Source organism: Ursus arctos, unplaced genomic scaffold, assembly GCF_023065955.2.
Source record: "Ursus arctos isolate Adak ecotype North America unplaced genomic scaffold, UrsArc2.0 scaffold_3, whole genome shotgun sequence".
Lineage (NCBI taxonomy): Eukaryota > Metazoa > Chordata > Mammalia > Carnivora > Ursidae > Ursus > Ursus arctos.
The window spans coordinates 87,839,420-87,863,077 of record NW_026622985.1 but is presented as its reverse complement, the minus strand read 5'-3'; the positions used below and the strand labels follow the sequence as shown (position 1 = coordinate 87,863,077).

Sequence of the window (23,658 nt, the reverse complement as noted above, 5' to 3'; positions counted from 1 at the left end):
TGTTTCCTGCTCTGCCAACAAAAGAGCAGATTCCTTCATCGTCTTTAACACCCTTCTCAAGATTTTTACACACCAGATTGGGACACGTAATTTGACAGAACTCAGAGAGCAAACTTGGAAAAGCTGAGGAGGAACCGTGGTAAGAACCCAAACCTGTTAGCGCTCATTTTCCTGGTTTCGTTTTTCTTTTCCTAGCTCCTCCCGCCTATCGTAGAGATCCGGCCTACAGAGGAAGAAGCAAGAGCAGAGACCGATCATTTCAGGGCAGTACCGAATTTCTTCCATCGGCTTCGGGTCCTACTCAAAGGCCCTGCACACCCGGTCCAGATCAGATTGGCCACAGGCCCCCCCTGGATGACGCGCCCGTGGAGGACCTGGCCCACAAGTTCGTGCGTTTGGGAAGTCAGGATGGCCCTCAGCCTTCCCCCGTCCCGCCTAAGGCGGATAATCTCAGAGGAAGAGGTCAAGTGGGAGGAAGCCAGCGGTTTTCAGAGAATGGCGGTCCAGAGGATCTCTTTTATGGGAATCAAGGTAGCATTTACCTCCCTTCTGATTCAAAGCCTGCTTCCAACCGGAAGGGCCCTGCATCCTGGCTGAACGGCAAAGGCACTGGTAGAGAGCGTGTGTTTTCCCAGAGTCAAGCTGCCCCTGGCTCTCCTGTAGATCAAACACCCGACACCATAACCACCAGAAAGAGCACGGGCGTGCTTTTCTCAGACAGCATGAACGCCGAGGACAGAAGTGGGAAGCAAAATGTCCAGTATGTCCCGCTTTTTAATAATAACGTTGATGGAACGGCCGTAGATACAACTTCCACAAGATCTTTCAATTACAAAACCACAACCAGCAGACAGAGGGAAAAATCGTTACCTAGGAATCGGGACACCGGAGCCACTCACAGTAATCTCCAGACCACTGGCAAAATTACAGATGGTGATGATCCAACAGTGGGGTCTGTCAGCGGTCAATACAGAGAGAAGATGGTTTGGGCTAATAAATCTGTCCACGGCACACCAAATGGCACTAGTCAAGTTGTGGATGAAACAGCCGAAGTCAGTACAATTGGTGCCACTGGGTTTGACTTCACATTGACGTGTAGAGGGGATAAAAATGCGTTGTGCTTTGGAAGTCAGAGTCTGGAACCCCAGGTCCTGCCCACACCTCGGGAGACCTCTGTCCCCACACCGCAAGTCCGTACTCAGTCCAGGATGCCACCGTGTACATCGTCCTCGAGCAGCAGAGCTGCAGCCTGTGCAAGCCATGGTCAGAACGCTGCCCAAGTCCCGGTTAGCCCTGCCGCTGAGCTTGCAAGGACCCCAAGATGTGCTCCGTGTAAGTCACCAAAGGACAAAGGGGGCCCCATGTCTTGTGTTGGCCACAGAGCAGTTATGGCTGGTGGCCTCTCTGTGGACGTTCCCCAGTAGTTACTAAAGGGCATAGAGTTGGAGGGTTTGGTCAAGGGGTGGTACTGGTGAGGAGACTGATTCAAGTACCAACAGTCGAACCGTGTAGAGAAAGCTGCCACATTTACTGAGAACAGGAGTAGTTTGGTCATGGCTTAAACAATAAACATACCTCTCACATGACCCAAACATCCATGTTTGCTCTTATGGAGGGGCTGTCGAGGCTCTCATGAGCAACACACGAATCTGGAATTTTCTTGAACATGGTGCCAGTTACAGATACTCTTTCCCATTGTGAGATCAGGTATCTTGAATTTTGGTCTGAACACTAAGGTCAGCGTACGCGCATCTTCTTTTGTTTTGTAGATTCTGCGTTGAACGCTGAGAGTACCAGCTCTTCCAGGATGGCTGACTGTGGCTCAGAGGAGATTTGTCTTGACCATCTGTGTAGGGGTTGTCAAGTTGGTGAGTAACTTAAGAACTTTCTAGAAGCCAGCATTCACTGAGCACTTACTGTATATTAGGTGCATTGCCAAGAAACTTACATGCATCGTCTTTAAACTTCACATCAACCCTAGAAGCAGGTTCTGTTATTAACCCATTTTACAGATGTGGAAACTAGAGGCACCAAAAGGTTAGAGTAGCCAAGTTGGGTTTTGACTCTAAATTGCCCAGCCAGCCTGTGTTCTTGACCACTGCATGATATTATACTTTCTCCTTTTGCAGTTCACTTTTAGGTGAAATATTATACTTCATCAGGGACCCTCTTTTCATATGCTAAAAGCAAACAAACAAAAAACAAATCCAAAAAATAAAAGTATCCCAGCCGACACACTTTCACAGTTCGTGTCCTGTCCTTTAGGCGTCATGTCTCTTCTGGGCCGTGGGCCCTTTGCAGTTGGTCCTCACACATGTACTGAGAGTCCTGCACACCCGGACTGTCTGTCCTTCCGGTCAAGGGGCTGCACCTGTTCACTAGCCCACTCCACCAGGCTTCCACCAGAGCTGTGTCCCTTGCACCTATATCTGGGGCAGATGGCTGTCCTCCCAGTGTGATACCACCTGCTCACTTGCATGCCTCTGTCCCAGGTATCACATTGGATCGCCTCTGTTTGACCCCATAGTGGTCTTAGTCTCATTCACCTGGTGTCTGAAAAGGAAGATTCTGCCCCGTGTTCTTGAAATCCTAAGTCTTTAACCTAAATGTTTTTTTTTTCCTTTTTAATTGTGGTGAAATACACCTAACATAGGTTTTACTGTCCTAATCATTTTTTAACAAGATTTTATTTATTCGAGAGAGAGAGAGTAAGTGCACACACGAGTGGGGGGAGAGGCAGAGAGACAGGGACAAGCAGAATCCCCACTGAGCAGGGAGCCTGATGCAGGACTCGATCCCAGGACCCCAAGATCATGACCTGAGCTGAAACAGACGCCTAACCGACCGATCTGCCCAGCCGCCCCTACCCTAATCATTTTTAAGTGTATAGGTCAGTAGGGTTAGATTCCCATTACTGTTCAGCCAATCTCCAGAACTCTTTTTCGTCTTGCAGAACTAAAACTCTGCGGCCCTTTGGACAGCAGCTCTTTATTCTCCCTGTCTCCAGTCCCTGGCAGCCACGGTTCTAATTTTTGTTCTCTGAGGAGGACGACTGGAGGTCGGAGGAATCACACAGTATTTGTCTCTTTGTGATGCTAGCCTATTTCACTTTGTGTCACGTCCTCAGGTTTTATCCATGTGAAAGAGAATTTCCTGCGTGAGAATTTCCTTTTCCTTTTTAAGGCGGAATCATACTTTATTGCTTGTATGTGCCACATTTTGTTTATCCGATCGTCTGTGAATGGATATTTGAGTTGCTTCTACATTTTGGCTGCTGTGAATAATGCTGCTATCAGCTTGGGTGTATGCGATCTGCTCAGGACCTTGCTTTCACTTCTTTTGGGGTATACACCCAGAAGTGGAATTGCTGGATATTATGATGATTTGGTGTTTACTTAAAAATGTTGTTTTGGGGGGCTCCTGGGTGGCTCAGTTGGTTAAGCATCTGCCTTCAGCTCAGGTCATAATCCCAGAGTCCCAGGATCGAGCCCCACCTCAGGCTCCCTGCTCAGCGGGGAATCTGCTGCTTCCTTTTTTTTTTTTTTTTTTAAGATTTTATTTATTTATTTGAGAGAGAGAGACAGCCAGCGAGAGAGGGAACACAAGCAGGGGGAGTGGGAGAGGAAGAAGCAGGCTCCCAGCGGAGGAGCCTGATGTGGGGCTCGATCCCAGGACTCTGGGATCATGCCCTGAGCCGAGGCAGATGCTTAACGACTGAGCTACCCAGGAGCCCCGGGGAGTCTGCTTCTCCCTCTCCCTCTGGTCTCCCCCACTCGTGCTCTCTCTCTCTCTCCAACAAATAAACAAATAAATAAAATCTTTAAAAAAATTAACTTTTGTTTTGATAATTCTACGTTTAATGTTTCAAGAATCTGCCGCACCATTTTCCGTGGTGACTGCACCCTGTTTTATGTTTTCGGTAGCAGTGCACAGGGTTCAAGTTTCTCTGTCTCCTTGCCAACACTTGCTTTTGTTTTGTGTTGGTTTGGTTTTAGAGCAGCTATTCTAATGGGCGTGAGATACGGACTATCGTGAATGGTTATATAATTTTCAGTCCACTAGACCATGGGCAATGTGGCTCTGTGATTTTCCCTGGGATGTCTGAACCTGTCTCTTCTGGTTTTATTTTATTTTTAAAGCTTTATTTATTTATTTGAGAGAGAGAGAGAGCAAGAGTGAGAGGGGCAGAGGGAGAGGGAGAAAGAATCTCAAGCAGACTCTGCACCAAGCACAGAGCCCAACATGGGGTTCGATCTCACGGCCCTGAGATCGGGACCTGAGGTGAAACCAAGTGTCAGAGGCTTAACTGACTGCGCCCCCCAGGCACCCCCCCCCCCGCCGCCTCTTTTGGTTTTAAGTTAATCACACACCGGGGCACCTGGCTGGCTCAGTCAGTGGAGCATGCGACTCAATCTCTGGTTGTAAGTTCAAGCCCCACATTGAATGTAGAGATTACTTAAAAATAAAATTAAAAAAAAAGGAATCACACATCTTTTGAGCATCTCGAAATGGTTTAAACATAACAATGCAAATTTTCAAAGACAGAACTATTTTCTGCATTCCTGTATTAATGGGCTTGTGACGTTAATTCGCTGTCCAGCAAGCACTCATGTAATAGCCATTCAGAGCCCCATACCCGTCACGCAAAGGGGGTGTAAGCCACAGAGTGATGCAGGCCTTTCTTCAGTGAGTTTGTGATGGAGGCGGGCATCGAAACATCCCCTAATGAGAAGCCTGCATAACATAAGTAAATGCATAAGTAACATAAGTACCAGCTGGGGACTGAGTGCTGGCTAAGGGAATACAAAATACAAGTCAGATCAGAACAGAGTGAGGTGAGTGAGGGAATCTTTCTGGAAGAGCCGAATCTTAGGCCATGGCTTCAAGGAAATGCATACAGTTGTGGACACTAGAGAGCATCTCCAAGTACCCCTTGGGGGTGCAGAGGGGGTAATAGTACATTTACAATGATGTCAGATTTCCATGTGGATAAAGTGACTCTTTGGGGAGTGGGGAATTTTTATTTTCTGAGGTGTCTCTGTTGGTGACAAGGGAAGCTGACGGTATGGATGTGGGGCAGCGTGGGCAGGAACCAGCATGGGCAAAGGCGTAGACTGGAAATGTGCTTGCATGCAGGTCCTGCGTGGCGGGAAAGGCAGCCTTTCCTGGGGAAGGTCAGCAGTGAACTTAGTTGAATTGGTAAGAACCCCCACTTAACAGACCCTCAGACCTCCTCTCTGTCTTTGCAGAAAGTTGCAACAAAGTTCACTTCCACCTGCCCTACCGGTGGCAGATGTGGCTTGCAAACACCTGGATGGACCTCCAGCCCATGGAGAGTATTGAGAAGGCCTATTGTGACCCCCAAATCCGCATGTAAGTTGGTGGCCGGACTCTGGCTTGTGAGGTCCACAACATCATCAAAAGAAAGCACAGTGCTAGGCTTATGGCAAGAAGAAGAAACCATTTTCCTTCAGAATCCCATTCAAGTCTCATGTACCTCTTGAGATAAAAATGGCGGTTGCCTGCTGAGTTCATGAAGAAAAACATGAGCTAGATTTGAAGTCACAAAGAGCCTGGCAAATACTAGACGTTCTGGGACTGTTAGCCAACTCGTGTGATATAAACAGTGACACAGGTTTCATCACTGTGTCCTGCAGAAAAACACATTGCAGAGGTCAGTTTGGATTACTGCGAACTCACAATAGGACTATCGCAAGTACAGTGATTACAGCTCGGAAGAGCCTCTGGCTTAATTTTATGGCTGTAGAGCTCGAGTTGAGTAATTTCATATAGTTCTAGTGCAGAATTTTATTGTCTGCTTGAGCATTTTGTATCTTCCTTTATGTTTGCTCTTTTCTCTATCCTGGAGGTTTCTTAAGAGGATACCTTACATTTCTGTTTCTGCCCGGGGTCAACTGGGTGATACCACTCATGACCGTATTTATATGGTGCATCCTCGTTTTATAAAGGAAATTCTTTTTTTCTTATTCCCTATGCTGTACTTTTCATCCCTGTGACTTATTTATTTTATAACTGGAAGTTTGTACCTCTTACTCCCCTTCACCTATTTTGCTTCCCCCAACCCCCTCCCCTCTGGCAACACCAATTTGTTTTCTGTATTTATGATTCTGTTTCCTCCTCCTCCTCTTCCTTCCTGTTACAACGAAATTCTTTGCCCGGGTGGGGATGGGGCAGTCACATACATTCCAACGTTTCATAGTGAATTTTTGGTGAAGAGTCTGTGTTACTGCATTTTGCCACTAGAGGGTAGCATCAGCTGCTTTCTTGTTTGGAGGTGTGTTTCTCCCCCCTAGGTAAATCTGAAGCTGCTTTTCTCAACCTTAGCACTATTGACTTTGGGGGCTAGATAATTATTTGTTTTGGGGGGGCTGTTTGGCGGCATTCTTGGCCTTTATCCACTAGGTTCCTGTTGTGATAACCAAAAATGTCTTTCAACATTGCTGAATGTTCCCTGGGGGACGAAACTCTTCCTCATTGAGAATCACTGATTTAGGAGATGTTTCTTAGAGCAATAATTTTCAAACTTGTTGGCCTCAGGACCCCTCTACAGTCTTCAAATATATTGAGGGTCCCAAAGAACTTCTGTTTATGTGAATTATAGCTGTCCGTATTTACCATATTAAAAATCAAAACAGAAAAATTCAATATTTATGGAGTCATTGAAAAAAACAATAACAAACTCATTTATGGTAACATAAATACCATATTTTTATATCTTATGTAATTAGAGTTATATGTAATAACTATATAGTACAACTAAATAATAACCTGTTTTCCAAAACAAAACAAAACAGAATTCATTCAGAAGAATGACATGGTTTTATATTTTGGCACAGCGAATCTGTTGGAGAATCACACATCATGTAGCCCCTGGAAGACTCCACTGTGCACCTGTGAGAGTATGAAAGTGAAAAAGGCAAATAATGTCTTACTATTATTATGAAAATAAGTTGACCTTCCCGGCTTCCTGCGAAGGTCTCAGACCACATTGTGTAGCTAATTAAATAATAATACTTGAAAAAACCTGACCTACTGTGAGTTTCTAACATTGAGCCAATCATTTGTTTTGTGGGCCCACTTTATTCCGGCATATTGGCTGAGGAGAGAATATATGTTGTGAAATCATTAACTGTATGAGGTAGGTAACTTATCTACCCTCTCTGCATGTCAGTTTTTTCTTCTTTTGTATGTAAGACCTGGGGCCTTATAGAGAAAATCTGAAGATCCCTGTCAGCTCTAAGATCTTCAGTCTGTGCTTTCGTTAGGGAAGGCCAGTTTGTAGAAGATCAAGGTCACTGAAGTGTTCCGTTAACTTTAAACTTTTCCCTCTCAGCTTTTCTACTGGAAATGAAGATATCGATTTCCAGAAAATGACTTGTAATTTTAATCCTATCCGACGCCTCTCCACACCCTCGTCTGTCACAGCACTGACCAATTTTGTCTTTGCCACGAAATGGATTTGGTACTGGAAGAGTGAATCGGACAGATGGGTTGAATATGGAGAGGAGGTGAGTACCTCTCCTCCAGGAGGCTCTTGTTTAAACATGACACCTTCAGAAAAAACCACTAGTAAAATGTTTGATGTCTACATGGTTACCCATGGGGAGCAGACGGGGTAGTAGAAATAGTGCTTTCTCACGTTATGCACAGCTGTGTTTGCCTTTTTCTTGGTAAGCATACACTCTACTGTCATAAGCAGCAGCATCTATCAATTATTTACAAGGAAACCCTGGAGACCCGAGTTAGCCACACACCCTTCTTTCCGCACGATCAGGCACCAAGGTGGAACCTTGAGCTAGTGTGAGTTCGTAAATGTGCAGAGATGACTGCTTCCAGCCAGCGGAGAAGGCGGGGTGAGAAATCAACAGACTGATAGACGGTCACCAGGATTCGGCCAGGATCTGGATTCAGATGGATTCGAAAGACCGGGACTGGACGATGGCAGGCTTACCCACACAGGGACATGGAAACAGATGATAGAAGTTCAGATAAGCGGGGCTTGTGCCTAGGATTAAATTGAGAGACAGAGAGAGAGAAAGCGATGAAATCAGAGTGATAAGAAAGAAAAAAGGAAAGCAAGATGAGAGATTAAAATGAAGCCAAAGCCGGGGTGCCTGAGTGGCCCCGTTGGTGAAATGTCCAGTTCTTGATCTCAACTCAGTTCTCTATCTCATGGTCATGAGTTCAAGCCCCGTGTCGGGGTCTCTGGGTGTGGTACCTACTTAAAAATAAATAAATAGGGGTGCCCGGGTGGCTCCGTCGGTTAAGCATCTGCCTTCAGCTCACGTCATGATCCCGGCAGATCCTGGGATTGAGCCCCACGTCGGGCTCTCTGCTCAGTGGGGAGCCTCCTTCTCCCTCTCCCCCTGCCGCCCCCCCGGCTTGTGCTCTCTCTCTTTCTCTGTCAAATGAATAAATAAAATCTTTAAAAACAAACAAACACAAATTTTAAAAAAATGAAGCCAGAGCCAGAGTAGGGACAATGAAATGCCAGCAAGAGGTTTTATTCCGCATAGAAGTCGATGGGTCATGAGTTTGGCTGTGAGCTGCCCCGCATCCAAAGCACAGGGAGACACACCCTCTGTCACGGGGTCCCCCGTGCCTCTACGGGGAGAACACGCCAGCTGCTCAGGAGGAGCACTGCTCTTTTCTGTCAGTGGAGCCTGAGGGAAGCTCTCCTTTGGGGCCACCAAGAGGGGGGCATGTACGCTGCAGCCAGTGAGGTCCTCCCCGGGAGCCCTTCTGACTCGACCTAGTCCAGTGGTTTCCCCGCTGTCGTAGCAGCAGATCCGTGTCCGCAGACCATCGCTCACAGAACCCGAATGAACACACGGGAGTAGAGCAGAGCTGCCCTGTGGAAGTAGGAGAGGGGCTCAGAGCCTGGTCTCTTGCTCTCCGTCCCCCTTGCTCTTCTCCCTCCTCTGATGGCTTGCGGGACAGTATGGTGTGAAAACCCCCGTCCTGTCGCGCTCTGTCCAGGTTCTTCCTACGGTCGAGCCGAGGATGATATCCAAGTGCAGTTCTGCCTAAGTGATTCTGGGAGTTGACTGTGGAAATAGATATTACAAACTCAAGTTAATTAGCCTTGGTTAAAATAAAAACAAACTATAGGCCTCAGTGGTTCTTACATCAAATGCTTGCAGTTTTTGGTAAGACGGGGAAGAGGGTTGGAAAAGATTTGCATTCTAGTGACATCAGGGGTCCCAGAGACCAAGGAGAACCGTCAGTGGGGAATAGATGATATTTAAATGTACATAAGTCCCATTGTTCATGTTCCCTAGTAAAACATCAAGAAATCAAGGAACTTCTGAGAAAACTTTTTTAAAAAAATGATTTTATTATTTGTTACAGAGTGAGTGGGGGAGAGCACACGCAGAGGGAGCGGCAGGCAGAGGGAGAGCATGAGCGGGGGGAGGGGCAGAGGGAGAGGGAGCAGCAGACTCCCCGCTAAGCTGGGAGCCCGATGTGGGGCTCGATCCTGGGACCCCTCCTGGGGTCATGACCTGAGCCGAAGGCAGACGCTTAACCGACTCAGCTACCCAGGTGTCCCGTCTGATAAAACTTCTTGATATAAAGTTCTCCGTGGGACATTTGGTCTGTGTTAAATGCAAAGTTCTAGAATGTCTCCTGGAACTTCATGCAGACATGTAGAATGTTGTTGGATTCCTTTAAACTGTGGCACATGTTATTGGTGATGTGAATAAATTCTTACCCTCTCATATTAATTAGACCCATCATTATATAAATTGAGTTGGTTCTTTTGTTACTAAAAAAAAAAAGGAGGAAAACAGACCCTAGGTTTGATGTTCTCCTTGCTGTCTGTCCAAGTGAAATAAAAATTGGTGGTTCCAGAAGATTTGAACCACAATATCACGAGCAGCCTGGTTTCTTCCAGAGTTCAGTGTGTGTGGGTCAAGTCTGCAGCTCTTCGATGGCCTGGTTTGATCCAGTATAGAGGTTAGAATATTTGGAGAAAAGAGTGGACCATATAGCCTTCAGATAGGGAGAGTCCTGCCGGTTTTATTTCTTGCAATTGAATTTTTAACAAGAGTTGGGGCAACTGAAATTTCTGGGTTAGGAGCCTCCCTAGGAGAAACTGGGAGAACAGCTTTTGCCAACCAGGGGTCGGTGCATATGCTTTGACTGTGAGCTCTTTGGAATATAGACTTGATATTCTTTTATGGAAGTTCAGGTGCTTAGTCAGGACTTGTCCATACATAGGTGGCAGACAGGGAGACGATGTGGCATTGGGAGGAGGGATGGTTGAACAGCCGGACAGGTGGGCAGTAATGGTGCAGGGCGGAGTGACAGCAGGAGTGACAGCACGGGGACAGCACGAGTGACCGGAGGGCGCCTGGTGGCCGTGGGGTTTGCATCTGGCAGCACCTGCAGATCCAGCCCCTCAGAGACGCTGACTAGCTGGGAGCTGAGCTCAGTAGCTGTGACAGCTGGTGTTGAGGGGCTGGAGTCCATGGCCTGAGAGAACCGCCCAAGGCAAAGGCACCCTAGCGCTAGAAACCAAGATCAAGGCAGTCATGTAGGCAAGGGACAAAAGCCAAGGCCTGGACACTGAAATGGAGATACGCATTCAAGTCTTTTGGGAGAATAAATCACTGAAGGCCCCATCACTCATTCACTCCTTTGCTCCCGCAGAACTGGAGTATACAGTGTGAGGGAAGGGCCCGAGGAGGGACCAAGTGTGAGGCACGCTGGGCTGTCCAAAGGCTCAGACACTGGAATTGCCTCGCTCTGTCCAGTAGGACAAGCACCAGCCACTTGTAGTGGCTGTTTCGTTTTAATTCAATTCATTACATTTGAATAAAATGAACGCTTCGGTTCCATGGTCACACTAGTCACATTTAAGTGCTCTACAGCTACGTGTGGCATGTGGCTCTCAAACAGGAGAACAGAATATTTCCAGTGAAATGTTCCGGAAAGTTCCAGCGGACAACACTGATCTAGACCCAAAAGTCTGGTCCGGCAGCATTGGCACCGTGGGGGCTCTTTGACATGCAGAATTAAAAACCCTGTCCCTGAATCTCAGTCTGCATTTTAACATGATTCCCTATGATTCACACACACAGTGTGAAAGGCCCTGGCCTAGAGCTCGGTAGGTTCCGTGCAGCCGGGAACAGGGTCCTGTAGAGCTGAGCTGGCAGTTGAAGGATATGGGACTTTGGCTGCCAGAATGGGAGGTTAGGACAGAGATTCAAGTTGGCAGATGAGGGTTCCCAGAGGTGACAGGTCTGCCTTGCCACCCCCTGTGTTCGTAGGCATTTGCCCACGTCAGCTGTTCTTTGGGGTCCGGGAAGGGCGTGTGACTCAGCCCCGCATCATCTAATCATGGCAGTCTCATTTCCTGCTGCCCGATGAGTATGGCAGCCTTGTTTACAATCATCCTGGTAGATGATGTCCCAGCAGCTGTTGCAGCAAACCTCTTCGAGGTGTAACTGAAGTGTTGGATGCTGTTGTTCAGAAAGTTCCGCTAAAGGTAGCCTCCTTATCACTTCCAGCCGTTTGTCCTGGTTCTTCCTTCTGAACCCCATTCTCGTTTATTCCTGCTTTGCACTGTCTGCAGATATCTGAACCCAGCTTCCCAACCCTCACTGTAGTCCTCCCCAGGCTAGAGAGACCTGGTTCAGGCCCTTCTCCATCCAGGACATTCTCCTTGGAGGCTTTCATTGCGGCCCCCTCCCCTTACATCCAGCAGGCTCGTTCACTGGGGAAGAGGGAGGGGGTGGGTGTAGCTGAAAGCTGCAGAGCCCACAGTGTCATTAAAGGGACAGAGAACCCCCTCCCTGCCACCGGCTGGGAATTTGCTGTCATTAGCTTCTACATTCTAGATCATAAGGAACAAGTCTCTCTTCACCATTAAATATTGGGAACCCCTGCTATTAGGGCTTACATCCAGTCTGCCCTGGTCTGCCACCCCTGCATAGGGTGTGGACAGTGGAATGGTGGCCTAGCTTGTCTCCTTGCTAGAATCAACACGCTAGTGTTTACCCACCCAATTCTGAGGGTCAGACCCTTCGTACAGGCCTTGAGACCAGAGATTCTATATTTACATTTTTGGGGCGGTGTTCTTTGCCTCTTTCATTACAGCCACAGTGAGTGGCAAATCCAAGGGCTCTTTCAGTGTTGTTGACCAACTGGTGGGGGCAGTCCATTTTATTTGCTTAGCGTGGTTCAGGGCAGAGGAGAAGGGGGAGGTCATTTCCATTTGGACTGCGGTATGCTCATTGGAGCTTCCCGGTTTTTTACGACAGCTCGAAACTGCTTGCTCACACGTGATGGTGTAAAAACAGCTAGGAACGATGTTCTACGATGTTCTACTTCATGCCCGAGTGTTGGATTCTGTTAGGCAGCGAGGGCAGACGTGATTTCTGTACCATGGGTATAAGTGGCTCTGTACGCTTTGGGTCTTATTTTACAGAAGGTGTAAAAAGGACATTACAAAGAGCTTCATTTTTCAGGCATCCACCAAGCATGGTCCATTCCTGCAAGGTAGACTGTTCTCTTCTAGCGCCGTGATGGGGACGCCACAAGACAGTGTGACCTGGCCCCAGCCCGGCAGCCTTTACAGTCTGGTTTGGGAGGCAAGATGCATTCCTGTGGCAATCCCATGGCTAAAATACAATTGTATAGGATATAATGGTAGAGATTTCTTAAAAGCTTACCCGGAAGTGTCTTTACCTTTTGTTTTTGTTTTTTGTTTTTTTAATTAGGCTGACAGTCAGCAAGCTTCAAGCGTCGACTCCTCCTACCTGGAGTCCTTCTTCCTGTGCTATCCAAGGGGGATTGTGCCGTTTCAGGCGGGTTCGCGGAACTACGAGCTGAGTTTTGTGGGTAAGACTCTGCGCTTGGCAGCGGTGCCCGTCGTTCGGATCTGGCCTGCGGTGTCCACGTGGGGGTGGGAGCAAAGGGAGGTCATGCCGTACCGAGGACCAGGGATCTTTTCAGCAAGGCATGCGGTACGGTGGGGCAGGAGCCAGTGGCTGTCAAGAGGCCTGTGCTCGAACCTCGGCTCTGACAGCAGTAGAGACTTTGGGCCCATCGGTGTCTTCAGAATTGTAGAACCTTGCTGTTCCGTCGGGGCTTCATCATCTAGGCGATTGGTTTTATCCATTAGCTTTTCTGAAGACTTTGCCTTCCAGAATGTTCATTTGAGCCCCCCTGGAAAGGCCTTCAGCTTAGCTTCTAGCAGTCTGTGTTAGTAAGAAACCAGGGCAGGAACCGCCCTCCCTCTGAATGTGCTGTCCCATTAGCTGCACCCCTGGGACACTTCCCTGCATACGGTCAGATGGTTGCCCTTTCTCCATCAGCCCTGCAGGAGCTTTGAAAGAGATAAAGACTTTCTCGGGTCCTTGACATTCCAGGTGGTGCCTGAGGTTTGGGCCCTGTACCAATTACTGTGTCTTAAGTAATGTAGCTTTGAAAGACCTTTATACCAACTACTGTATTTTGGAAAGCAATCTGGTTCTGCATATCAAGAGATATTAAAATATGCTTGCTTTGGGGTGCCTGGCTGGCTTAGTCAGTAGAGCATGCGACCCTTCATCTCAGGGTCGTGAGTTCAAGCCCCATGTTGGACATGAAGCCTACTTAAAATTAAAAAAAAAAAAAAAGCTTGCTTTTTCATTCTCTTTAGAATCTTTCTAAGGAAATAATTCACCAGAAGGAAAAAAAAGCGATGAGCATGAAGATCTTTAGTAAAGCCTATTTGACATGCTACAGCAGAGGAACAGCCTGTGGGGGTAGTAGCATAGTGACCAAAGCAATTGGGGTATTAAATTTCGGTGGAGAACTGCTTAAAAATTATGATTATGAAAACTGCACAGTAAAAGCAAAATTTATGTTGTTAAACGAAAAAGGCAAAACTCCAATTTATGCCTTTGTGCCTTTCTCTTTAGCTGTTGTATTTCAAATGAAGAGTTGTTTTTTTAAAGAGAAGTTTTTTTTTAAAAAAATTTAATATGCATGGTAAATGCAACAATGTATGCATGTAGACCAAGACCAGAAGAGAATAGGAAGAAATGGACATCTCTTCTGTTGGGTGGTGAAATTAAGAATGGCTTAAATCAAAATTTTTTTCTTTGGTTTTTATTCTATTGTTTTGGCAATTTTGAAAAGGTGGGGGAGAGTGGAGAATCAATAATGTACCTTGTTTCCGAATCTGGAGAAATTTGACCAGCAATTTTGTTCACTTGGTTCATAGAAACTAGTTCAGAGGAGTTTGTGGTATTCTAGGTGATTTTTTCCTATTTCTTATATTCTGACATTCATTAAACTAGTATTGGAGTGCCGGCTCTGTTGCTAGGCACTGTTCTAGGTGTGGGCATTAGGCAATTTCTGAAAGTGGTAACAGCTCTGGGGAAAATGAAGCAGTGTGATGAAGAAGCCAGAGAATTGGAGGAGTCCCTAGGAGAGCATCTAGTTTTGTCCCGGGAGGAACCTTTGGAAGGAAGGGAGCAGCCCGTGCACACGGGAAGGAGGGCCCCCAAGAGAGGGAGGGGCTCGCCCTAAGACTGTGAACTGTAGACAAGCTGGAGGTTTCAAAGAACAGTGAGAAGGTCTAAGAGATGAGAGCTGCAAGAAGGTTTGGAGCAGAGTTGTGGCACCACCTCATTTTTTAAAAAAGATATATTTAATTATTTTGGGGGGGTGTGCACGCGCACGAGTGGGGAAAGGGCAGAGAGGGTCAGGCAGAAGGAGAGGGAGTAGAGCAGACTCCCTGCTGAGCTTGGAGCCAGACTGGGGCTTGATCTCTTGACCCTGAGATCATGACCTGAGCCAAAATCAAGAGTCCAGCGCCTAACCAGCTGAGCCACCCAGGCTCCCTGCACCATCTCATTTTATCTTTTGTTTATTTTTGTTCACTTTGCATCAACTATACTGAAGCATGATTGCTTCAATAAAATGCATGCATTTTTTTAAAGATTTTATTTATTTGAGAGAGAGAGAGAGCACAACCCGGGGGAGCAGCAGAAGGAGAGAAAGAGGCAGGCTCCCCGCTGAGCAGGGAGCCAGACGTGGGGCTTGATCCCGGGACCCTGGGATCATGACCTGAGCCGAAGGCAGATGCTTAACTAACTGAGCCACCCAGGCGCCCCAAAATGCATCCATTTTAAGTGTGCAGTTGGATGAGCGCTGACTTTTGCATGCAACTGCTATCCTGAAAAGATCTAGAACATTCCCATCAATCCAAAAAGTTTCCTCATGCCCCTTTGCAATCGGTCTCTCCCCACCCCCGTTTCCTCTCTGTCACTAGATTAGTTTTATCTATTCTAGAACATCATATAAATAGCATCTTGTGGTATATACTCCGCATGTGGGTGGCTTCTTTCACTCAGAATGTTTTTTAGACCCATCTATGCTGTTGCACGTACAATAGCTCTTCCCTTTCCAGTGCTGAGTAATACTTCATTGTAAGGCTATACCGTGGTTTGTTTTTATGCATTCACACTTAGTATTTTGGTTGTTTTCACTTTTTGGTTATTAGAATAATGCTAGTAGGATCATTTAAATGCAAGTGTTTGTGTGGGTGTAAGTTTTCATTTCTCTTGGGTGAGTACAAAGGAGTGAGATTGCTAGATCACGTAGGTGCTACATGTTTAACTTTATAAGGAACTGCCTAATGGTTTTGTAAAGTGGCTGTGCCATTTTATACTTTCACTAGCAATGTAAGAGGATTTACTTTTTTTTAAAAAGATTTTATTTATTTATTTGAGAGACCAAGAAAGAGCACCGGTGCGTGTGTGAGGGGAGAGGCAGAGGAGGAGGGGGAGAGAATCCCAAGCCGACTCCCCACTGAGCACAGAGCCCGATGCAGTGCCTGATCCCACCACACTGAGATCACAGCCTGAGCCAAAACCAAGAGTTGGTGCTCAACTGGCTGAGCCACCCAGGCGCCCCAGATGGTTTACTTTTTCAAGAGCTCCCTCTGACTGCAGCTTGGACCCGGGTCTGTAAGATGCATGAATGGAAAATGACATTTCACACTTTATAGACAAAAATCCTTCAAGATCTAGCTACCACATTCCAAACCCTAACCATTGATGACTGGTTTAGGGCAGCTGACCTGGATGATGTCTTGTTATCTGGCTGCCCTAGTCCTTCCCTTTACGATCGGACTTTGATTTACAGATTAGATTAATTGCGGACTGCTCGTCTCATTACATCTTTATTTTCTGGGTCTTAGCATCAGGGCAGTGAAGGATACAAGTGTTTAATCATGGCCAATTCCCATCCGAAAGGGTTTTCTCTATTCATACGTATTACAGTTCAGTCGTGAATATTTGCTGTGTGACTAGCCTACAAAAAGTAACAGGACGTCATTTTCTAGGACTAATCCTTGGTTCTTGTTTGTTTTCCTTTTTCTCTCTAAAGGCATGATTCAAACAAACCTAGCTTCCAGGACCCAAAAAGATGTTGTCAGAAGGCCAGCATTTATGTCTTACAAGGATGTGCAGCAGATTAAAAGTGGGTTCAAGTAAGTACTGGGAAGCGCTGCCTCCCGGCAGATGTTTGAGATGGTCAGCCACAGGTGTCAGCAGCTTACTCCTGAATCTGTGTTCTTGACATCTTCCTGCTTGCCTTACACAGAGGCTTCCTTAGCACTGTCTGTGCTCGTGAAGCAGGGCAGTGTGCCCGAAGGGTAGGCGAGCAGGAAGTCCACCTCTCCTCTGTCTGCTCATGAAACTCAGGAAAATCTACATCATTCATGAACGGTTTTGGAGATGGATCCCCCCCCCCCCCCGGGGGTGATACGTGGTTACATAAAACAGATTTCAAGGCGGGTGTAAAGTCAAGCAGGAATTTTTGTAGTTGATTTATACAAATTTTTATCCAAACAAGGTATATACATTTGCATTTGGTGGATTTGTCTTTTAAGGCTCTTAATCTATTACATTTCCCCTCATTTACTTTTTTATAAGAAACTAATAGCTGTGAATTGTCTGTAAAGAAGACTTTTTCTTCCTGGGTAACTATACCCTGAAATACAGTTTGTACAGGACAGACAGCAGGATTCTTCCCCTGGTGCCTCAGTGTACCTTCCCCCCATGCCTCGGTGTATCTTCCCCCCATACCTCGGTGTACCTTCCCCCCATGCCTCGGTGTACCTTCCCCCCGTGCCTCGGTGTACCTTCCCCCCGTACCTCAGTGTATTTCCCCCCCATGCCTCAGTGTACCTTCCCCCCGTGCCTCGGTGTACCTTCCCCCCGTACCTCAGTGTATTTCCCCCCCATGCCTCAGTGTACCTTCCCCCCGTGCCTCAGTGTATTTCCCCCCCATGCCTCGGTGTACCTTCCCCCCCGTGCCTCAGTGTACCTTCCCCCCGTGCCTCAGTGTACCTTCCCCCCGTGCCTCAGTGTACCTTTCCCCCGTGCCTCGGTGTACCTTCCCCCCCTCCCCCCCGCCTCGGTGTACCTTCCCCCCGTGCCTCGATGTACCTTCCCCCCCGTGCCTCGGTGTACCTTCCCCCCGTGCCTCGGTGTACCTTCTCCCTCTCCCCCCCGCCTCGGTGTACCTTCCCCCCGTGCCTCGGTGTATCTTCCCCCCGTACCTCGGTGTACCTTCCCCCGTGCCTCGGTGTACCTTCCCCCCGTGCCTCGGTGTACCTTCTCCCTCTCCCCCCCGCCTCGGTGTACCTTCCCCCCGTGCCTCGATGTACCTTCCCCCCGTGCCTCGGTGTATCTTCCCCCCGTGCCTCGGTGTACCTTCCCCCCGTGCCTCGGTGTACCTTTCCCCCGTACCTCGGTGTACCTTCCCTCCCCTCCCCCCCGCCTCGGTGTACCTTCCCCCCGTGCCTCGATGTACCTTCCCCCCGTGCCTCGGTGTATCTTCCCCCCGTGCCTCGGTGTACCTTCCCCCGTGCCTCGGTGTACCTTCCCCCCGTGCCTCGGTGTACCTTCCCCCTCTCCCCCCCGCCTCGGTGTACCTTCCCCCCGTGCCTCGGTGTACCTTTCCCCCGTACCTCGGTGTACCTTCCCCCCCTCCCCCCCGCCTCGGTGTACCTTCCCCCCGTGCCTCGATGTACCTTCCCCCCGTGCCTCGGTGTACCTTCCCCCCGTGCCTCGGTCTACCTTCCCCCCGTGCCTCGGTCTACCTTCCCCCCGTGCCTCATTGTTTATTGTTTCACAAAGACGCTGTAAGATATCTTAATGCTCACATATTAGGTCCTCTGAAGGTTAAGCAGAAATCTAAAACAGAATGAATGCTTTTGCATTTTATTTATTTATTTGTTTTAAGATTTTATTTATTTATTCGACAGAGATAGAGACAGCCAGTGAGAGAGGGAACACAAGCAGGGGGAGTGGGAGAGGAAGAAGCAGGCTCATAGCAGAGGAGCTTGATGTGGGGCTCGATCCGATAATGCTGGGATCACGCCCTCAGCCGAAGGCAGACACTTAACGACTGCGCCACCCAGGCGCCCCTGCTTTTGCATTTTAAATCAATGGGAAAATCACATTCACTTACCAAATTATGAATAATGACTGCATTTTTTAAAAAGCATGATTACTAGTACATCTGTACCAGGAATATGCAGGAATATAATCCGAAATAAAGTACAAAGAAAAAATTCTCTGGGAAACCTTGGCTTAGTGGCTGGAATTTCAGGACAGAACTTGGGCATATGGAACAGGGAACGAAGTGAGTTCTTTCTCTTCTTTGTAGCTGTCAGCCGGCGCAGACCCGGTCAGAGCCTTTAACCTCGACATTGCATTCTCAGTGGGACTTTGGCTTGAGTGGATATAAGGTACTTGGTTTTTACTTTTTAGTGTGTAAATTGTTTAAAGTGGGGGAAAAGTACTTAGCTGTAAATGTGTGTGTTTGGATGAAAGGATGAATGGTTTCTGTAAAACTCTTGGGTCAAGATTCCAAATGGTAACTGTGTTACCTTCCCAGAGAGCAGCTGCCCTCTCTGGGGCACCTCATCGTCCAGCCACACACAGTCTCTTATGGGCGCATCCTTACAACAACCCTATGAGATAGATACCATCATCTCCGCTTTATGGATGAGAAACCTGAAAGAGAGTAAAAGCACCTCGTCTCTAGTTGGAGTTAAAAAGCAGGTTTCTGTGGGAGCATACACACTGCCTCACCTCATCACCTAACTTGGATGGGGCAAGACTCCTTCTGCATCACTTAGCTTCCACATCGTGCTCCAGCTTTGGGTGTAGGCCTCTCTGCTTGGGTGCCTTGCTCTAGCTTTAGGCAAGGAACTCACCAGGTCTTAAGAGTAAATCTGACACCTCCAGGGGGCGTCCCTTTGCCTTTAAGCATAATGCTAGCCCTAAGTCAGCCTGCACAGATGGGCCCAGTGCTGATGGGCCCGTGCCAGCGAGTTCATTACTAAAATGAACCTCCAGATGTGGAAACCCTAAACCAGCTTATCCCACCTGCTACCAGAAGTCTGGCAAGGATACTCCATGGCATAGGGGCCATGCGTGTGGATATAACATGCTTTAAATGTCTCCTGTTTCACATTTTACCTATTTTTTAAAATTTTCAGTTGTTAGAGATCGATAATCGCTGTCCGGAATATTCCATGATAAGTGAGTATTTCAAAGCTTCCATGAAAAATTTCAAGATTGAAAAGATAAAGAAGATCAAGAATACAAAGCTCTTGAACACTTTTGAAAGGTTGGTGGCCATGTTATCAGGTTTTGTTTTGTTTTGTTTTAACATAAAGTTTGAAAGGATCAGTTAAGAGCTATATTTTGAAACCTGTTCATTGGTTGATTTTACAGTCAAGAGTTTTTTCAGTGTCTGGATATTTTTTCATTTTGTAAACTCGAACTTCTCTCTTTCGGCTTCAGTATTACGACTCTTTGATTTAATGTATCTGTCATTTAAAAGTTCTCATAAATTTACTTTTCTGCGCCTGGTGCATTAGTGTTAGAAGCTCCATTCTGAAAGTGGGTGGAATCCAATTTTAAGATGATTAGACTTTATTGGGATTAATGTCATTAACCAGAGTGGGAGAGGATTGCTCTGGGCGTTAAGTCTCACATTTCCTCTATTAGGAAAAAAATGAAGATGAACAACAGAACGGAGAAAATCCTATTTTATGCAACAAGCCGCATGCACGTGGAGTCTATCTGTGAGAATAATTTTGACTGGATCTTACATGGAACTGGTGGTGAAACCAAATATGGAAAAGGTTTGTGCTGGAATAGAGAAGCCTAACTAGTAGAGTTATAACTCAGGGTCAGTTACGTGGTGTAAGTCATGATTTTGTACTAACCAGCATGTGCGGGCTCTTGCATGCATGGAGAATTAAGCTCATGTTAACCTTAATGGCCCAAATTAGAGTAGTACATTGACTTGGGACTTGAGTGCTGTATCAGCCCTGCTCCCGTCTTGGGTTTTTTGGGAGGTGGAAGGATGGAAGAGTCTCACACATGCTTTGACCTGTTGGCTACATCATCTGCCTTACTATTCACTTCTACCCATGGCTCTTCCTGACTTAAGTCCAACCCTGTGAAGCCACTACAAGTAGCCTGCCGTCGCCACTGATGGGTTCTTTTTTTTTTTTTTTTTTTTTTTAAGATTTTATTCATTTGCGAGAGAGCATGAGCGGGGGGGAGGGACAGAGGAAGAGGGAGAAGCAGGCTCCCCTGCTGAGGGGGAAGCCCTCCTCAGGGCTCCATCCCTGGACCCTGAGATCATGACCTGAGCCCCCAGGTGCCCCGCCCTCATTTTTTAATAAGATTATTTTTTGGTGTTGGGTTGTACCTTCCGTGTAATTCTTAAAATAAGCAAACACAACGAATCACTCATCGTAAGAGAAAAATTAAGAGTATATATCAAGTTTCAAAGTGGGCTCAATTCACACAATGAAGATTAAATTCACACACACTGCGGAAAGCAAGAAACCAATCAGTCAGCCAAAAAATATTTTTGAGTGCCTTCAATACACTAGATACTGGGGGACATAGCGTGAACAAAGTGGACATGGCCCCCACCAAAATTACTTCCCATCATTAATCAAATGATGGCAAATGTGTAACTACTGCAGAGGGAGTGAACAGGTCCTATGGACCCCTAACCTGCTGGAGAGGTGTTTCCAAGGAAAGGCACAGGAGGGTCATCTATGTTTCAGAGTCCCTGTGGAGAGTGAGCGCCAAGTGGTGTAAGATACAGTGCCACGGGAAAGAGTTGACACTTGACCCTGAGGGCATGGGAAGCTAATGAAAGAGTTTAAGCAGGGGAATGACTTGATGAGAATTTCATGTGCATTAAGTTTAAATGCATCAATAAAGGGGCGCCTGGCTGGCTCAGTTGGAAGACTATGCGACTCTTGATCTTGGGGTTGTGAGTTCAAGTCCCATGTTGGGTGTAGAGATTGCTAAAATAAATAAGTAAACTTTAAAAAATGCCTCACTAAAACTGACCCAGAAATGTTTGGAGAAAGCGGGATGACCACCTTGCGTGAAGTACGTCTCTCTTATGTTAGAACTCAGAGGAATATTTATCGTAGAAAATGGGAATATGGTACATACATGTTCTTAGGTTTTGGCCCTCATTGGCTCTGATAGTGACATGCATGGGTGTGTAGTCTGTTTTTCCTGTTTTGTACATGAAAGGGCTCTGAAACCCTTTGAAATGTATCTTGATAGTTTGATGGTGTTACTCACTGACTGTCACTTCTCCTTAACTTGACGAAAGAGGAGAGTTCCTGATAGCCAGGAAAAACCCCTGTGAGTGGTGTGAAACAGAGACTGAGTTGGAGTCTGCAGTTCTCACAGATGGGCAAGATGTCTGTCTGGGAACTGTGCCCCTTTTGCCCACGCCACCCTCCCTTGAGAAGGTGGTGATCCTTCTACCTGGCCTGCCTCCTGTTACCTGGAGTTAGAAGATGTTTTTGTGTTGTTCGTATTTATTTTTCATATCCATTTTTCACTTCCATCACCTGTGATGGTATTAGCCCTGGCTAGATAGATGGGTATGAACCACTGCGCCCATAATCTTAAAAAAGTTCAGGCAGTTGTTCTAATAGAGGCCAAGTGGTAGACTTCAGAGATACTGGTCCTCTCTGAGGGAAAACGAAGCCCCCCTCTTGCACATGTGAAACCTCTCCGGTTAGGCTGTTAGCTGCATGATTTTGCATATGACTGTGTTAAGGAGAGTATCAGGAGAGTGAAATGTGCCTGGGACAGTAGGAGGGCTCTGGGTTGCCTTTGATAAATTGGAGGCAGGAAGAGAGCATCCGATGGGAAATGGAGGATCAGAGAAGAAGGCAGGTTAGTCGGAGAGTTGATAAGAGTTGGGACACGGGAGCCAACCTGCTGAACAGTCCACACTGAGGATAAGAACAACATTTAGATAAAAGGCACTCAACTTCACAGTCAGAGGAGATGATGAAAACTCCGATTTGGATAAAAAGTGGAAGCAGGGTGAAATTAGAAAAAAAAAAAGCACATGTTTGGGGGCATAACTAAGCAAAGAAGGACCGGTCCTGGTTACAAACTGGGTTTAAGAGGCCGTAGGGGAGGCATATAAGGCTGGGGAACATACCTGGGATCCAGAGTGCTGCAGGCATTGACATATATAAATCTCCCCAAATCCTCAACCCAGGTACCTCCCAGTGGTTGGAAAGAAAGAAGCAAAGATGTTATTTTTGATAATATGAGTGGCTATGTAGAAAACCCAGAAGAACCCACAGAGAATTGGAATGTTGGTATTCTAGCCAGGAAGTGGGACACCTGCGTTCCTCTGCCACTGGACTCCTCTCCGTCATCCCTGACGGGCCCAGCATGCTGGAGCCCAGGATGCCTGAATAACCCAGTTAGAGCCAACTTCACACTTTGGGACTCCCAACCTAGAAGAAGGTCCCTTTCCCTGGTCTCATTCAGAGTTCTTTCTAGTTAATAAAGCCCATTTTTTGCAGTGCATGTCCAGATCCTTTGGTTATCAAAAGCTGACCATGTTTCTTTCTTTCTCCTTATAGATTCCTTCCAGTGATTTCTTATTCTCTCTGAGGCACAGAATATGTCTGGCTAAAATGAAAGATGGTTATATATAAAGAATTATAAAAAGAAAGAAAAAGCACAATATTATCCCATTATGTTAGCTATACTAAATAAATGAGAAAATGAATAAAGTAGATTACAGCATATTGTGAAGTCTAAATATGACCTCTAGGGCAAACAAAAGCTAGCTAGGTTAAAAAACAAGACAAAACAAAACAAAACAGTTGGGAGAAGAGTGTTTATGAAGAATGGAGATTGACAAAGCCCAGGGAGGCTGTGGACAGCACAGGACATTTAAGGTCTTGTGGCAATGACAAAGGATGAGGCTGGAGCTGGAGGGTAGTGTCCGATCCTGAAACACCTTGCAAGCCATGTGGAGGGGCGGGATTTTATCCAGGAGTCAATCACAAACCACCAGTGGCTTTGAGAAGGAAGTACCGATAACTCTGGCTGCATGTAAGAAAGGAGAGGCAGGACCAAGCCTATTGGAAGAAAGAGTAGGTAGGGAGGTCGTTTCAAGAGTCCAGGCCATGGGGTGCCTGAGTGGCTCAGTTGGTTAAGTGACTGACTCTTGGTTTCAGCTCAGGTCCTCCTGATCTCAGGGTTACGAGGTCGAGCGCCACCTCGGGCTCCGTGCCCAGTGTAGAGTCTGCATAAGACT

At 46.9% G+C, this 23,658-nt stretch overlaps 1 protein-coding gene across 1 annotated transcript in view; it reads left to right on the top strand.

The window, feature by feature from the left end:
* Nucleotides 1-23,658, top strand: part of LOC113264867 (zinc finger CCCH-type antiviral protein 1) — a 59,343-nt gene that overhangs the window by 27,212 nt on the left and 8,473 nt on the right. The window contains exons 4-12 of the mRNA XM_026511851.4: nt 196-1,332; nt 1,770-1,868; nt 5,250-5,373; nt 7,355-7,529; nt 12,747-12,867; nt 16,408-16,510; nt 18,697-18,778; nt 19,535-19,665; nt 20,049-20,185. Coding sequence (XP_026367636.2) covers nt 196-1,332; nt 1,770-1,868; nt 5,250-5,373; nt 7,355-7,529; nt 12,747-12,867; nt 16,408-16,510; nt 18,697-18,778; nt 19,535-19,665; nt 20,049-20,185 — 2,109 coding nt within the window. The remainder of the gene's footprint in view (nt 1-195; nt 1,333-1,769; nt 1,869-5,249; nt 5,374-7,354; nt 7,530-12,746; nt 12,868-16,407; nt 16,511-18,696; nt 18,779-19,534; nt 19,666-20,048; nt 20,186-23,658) is intronic.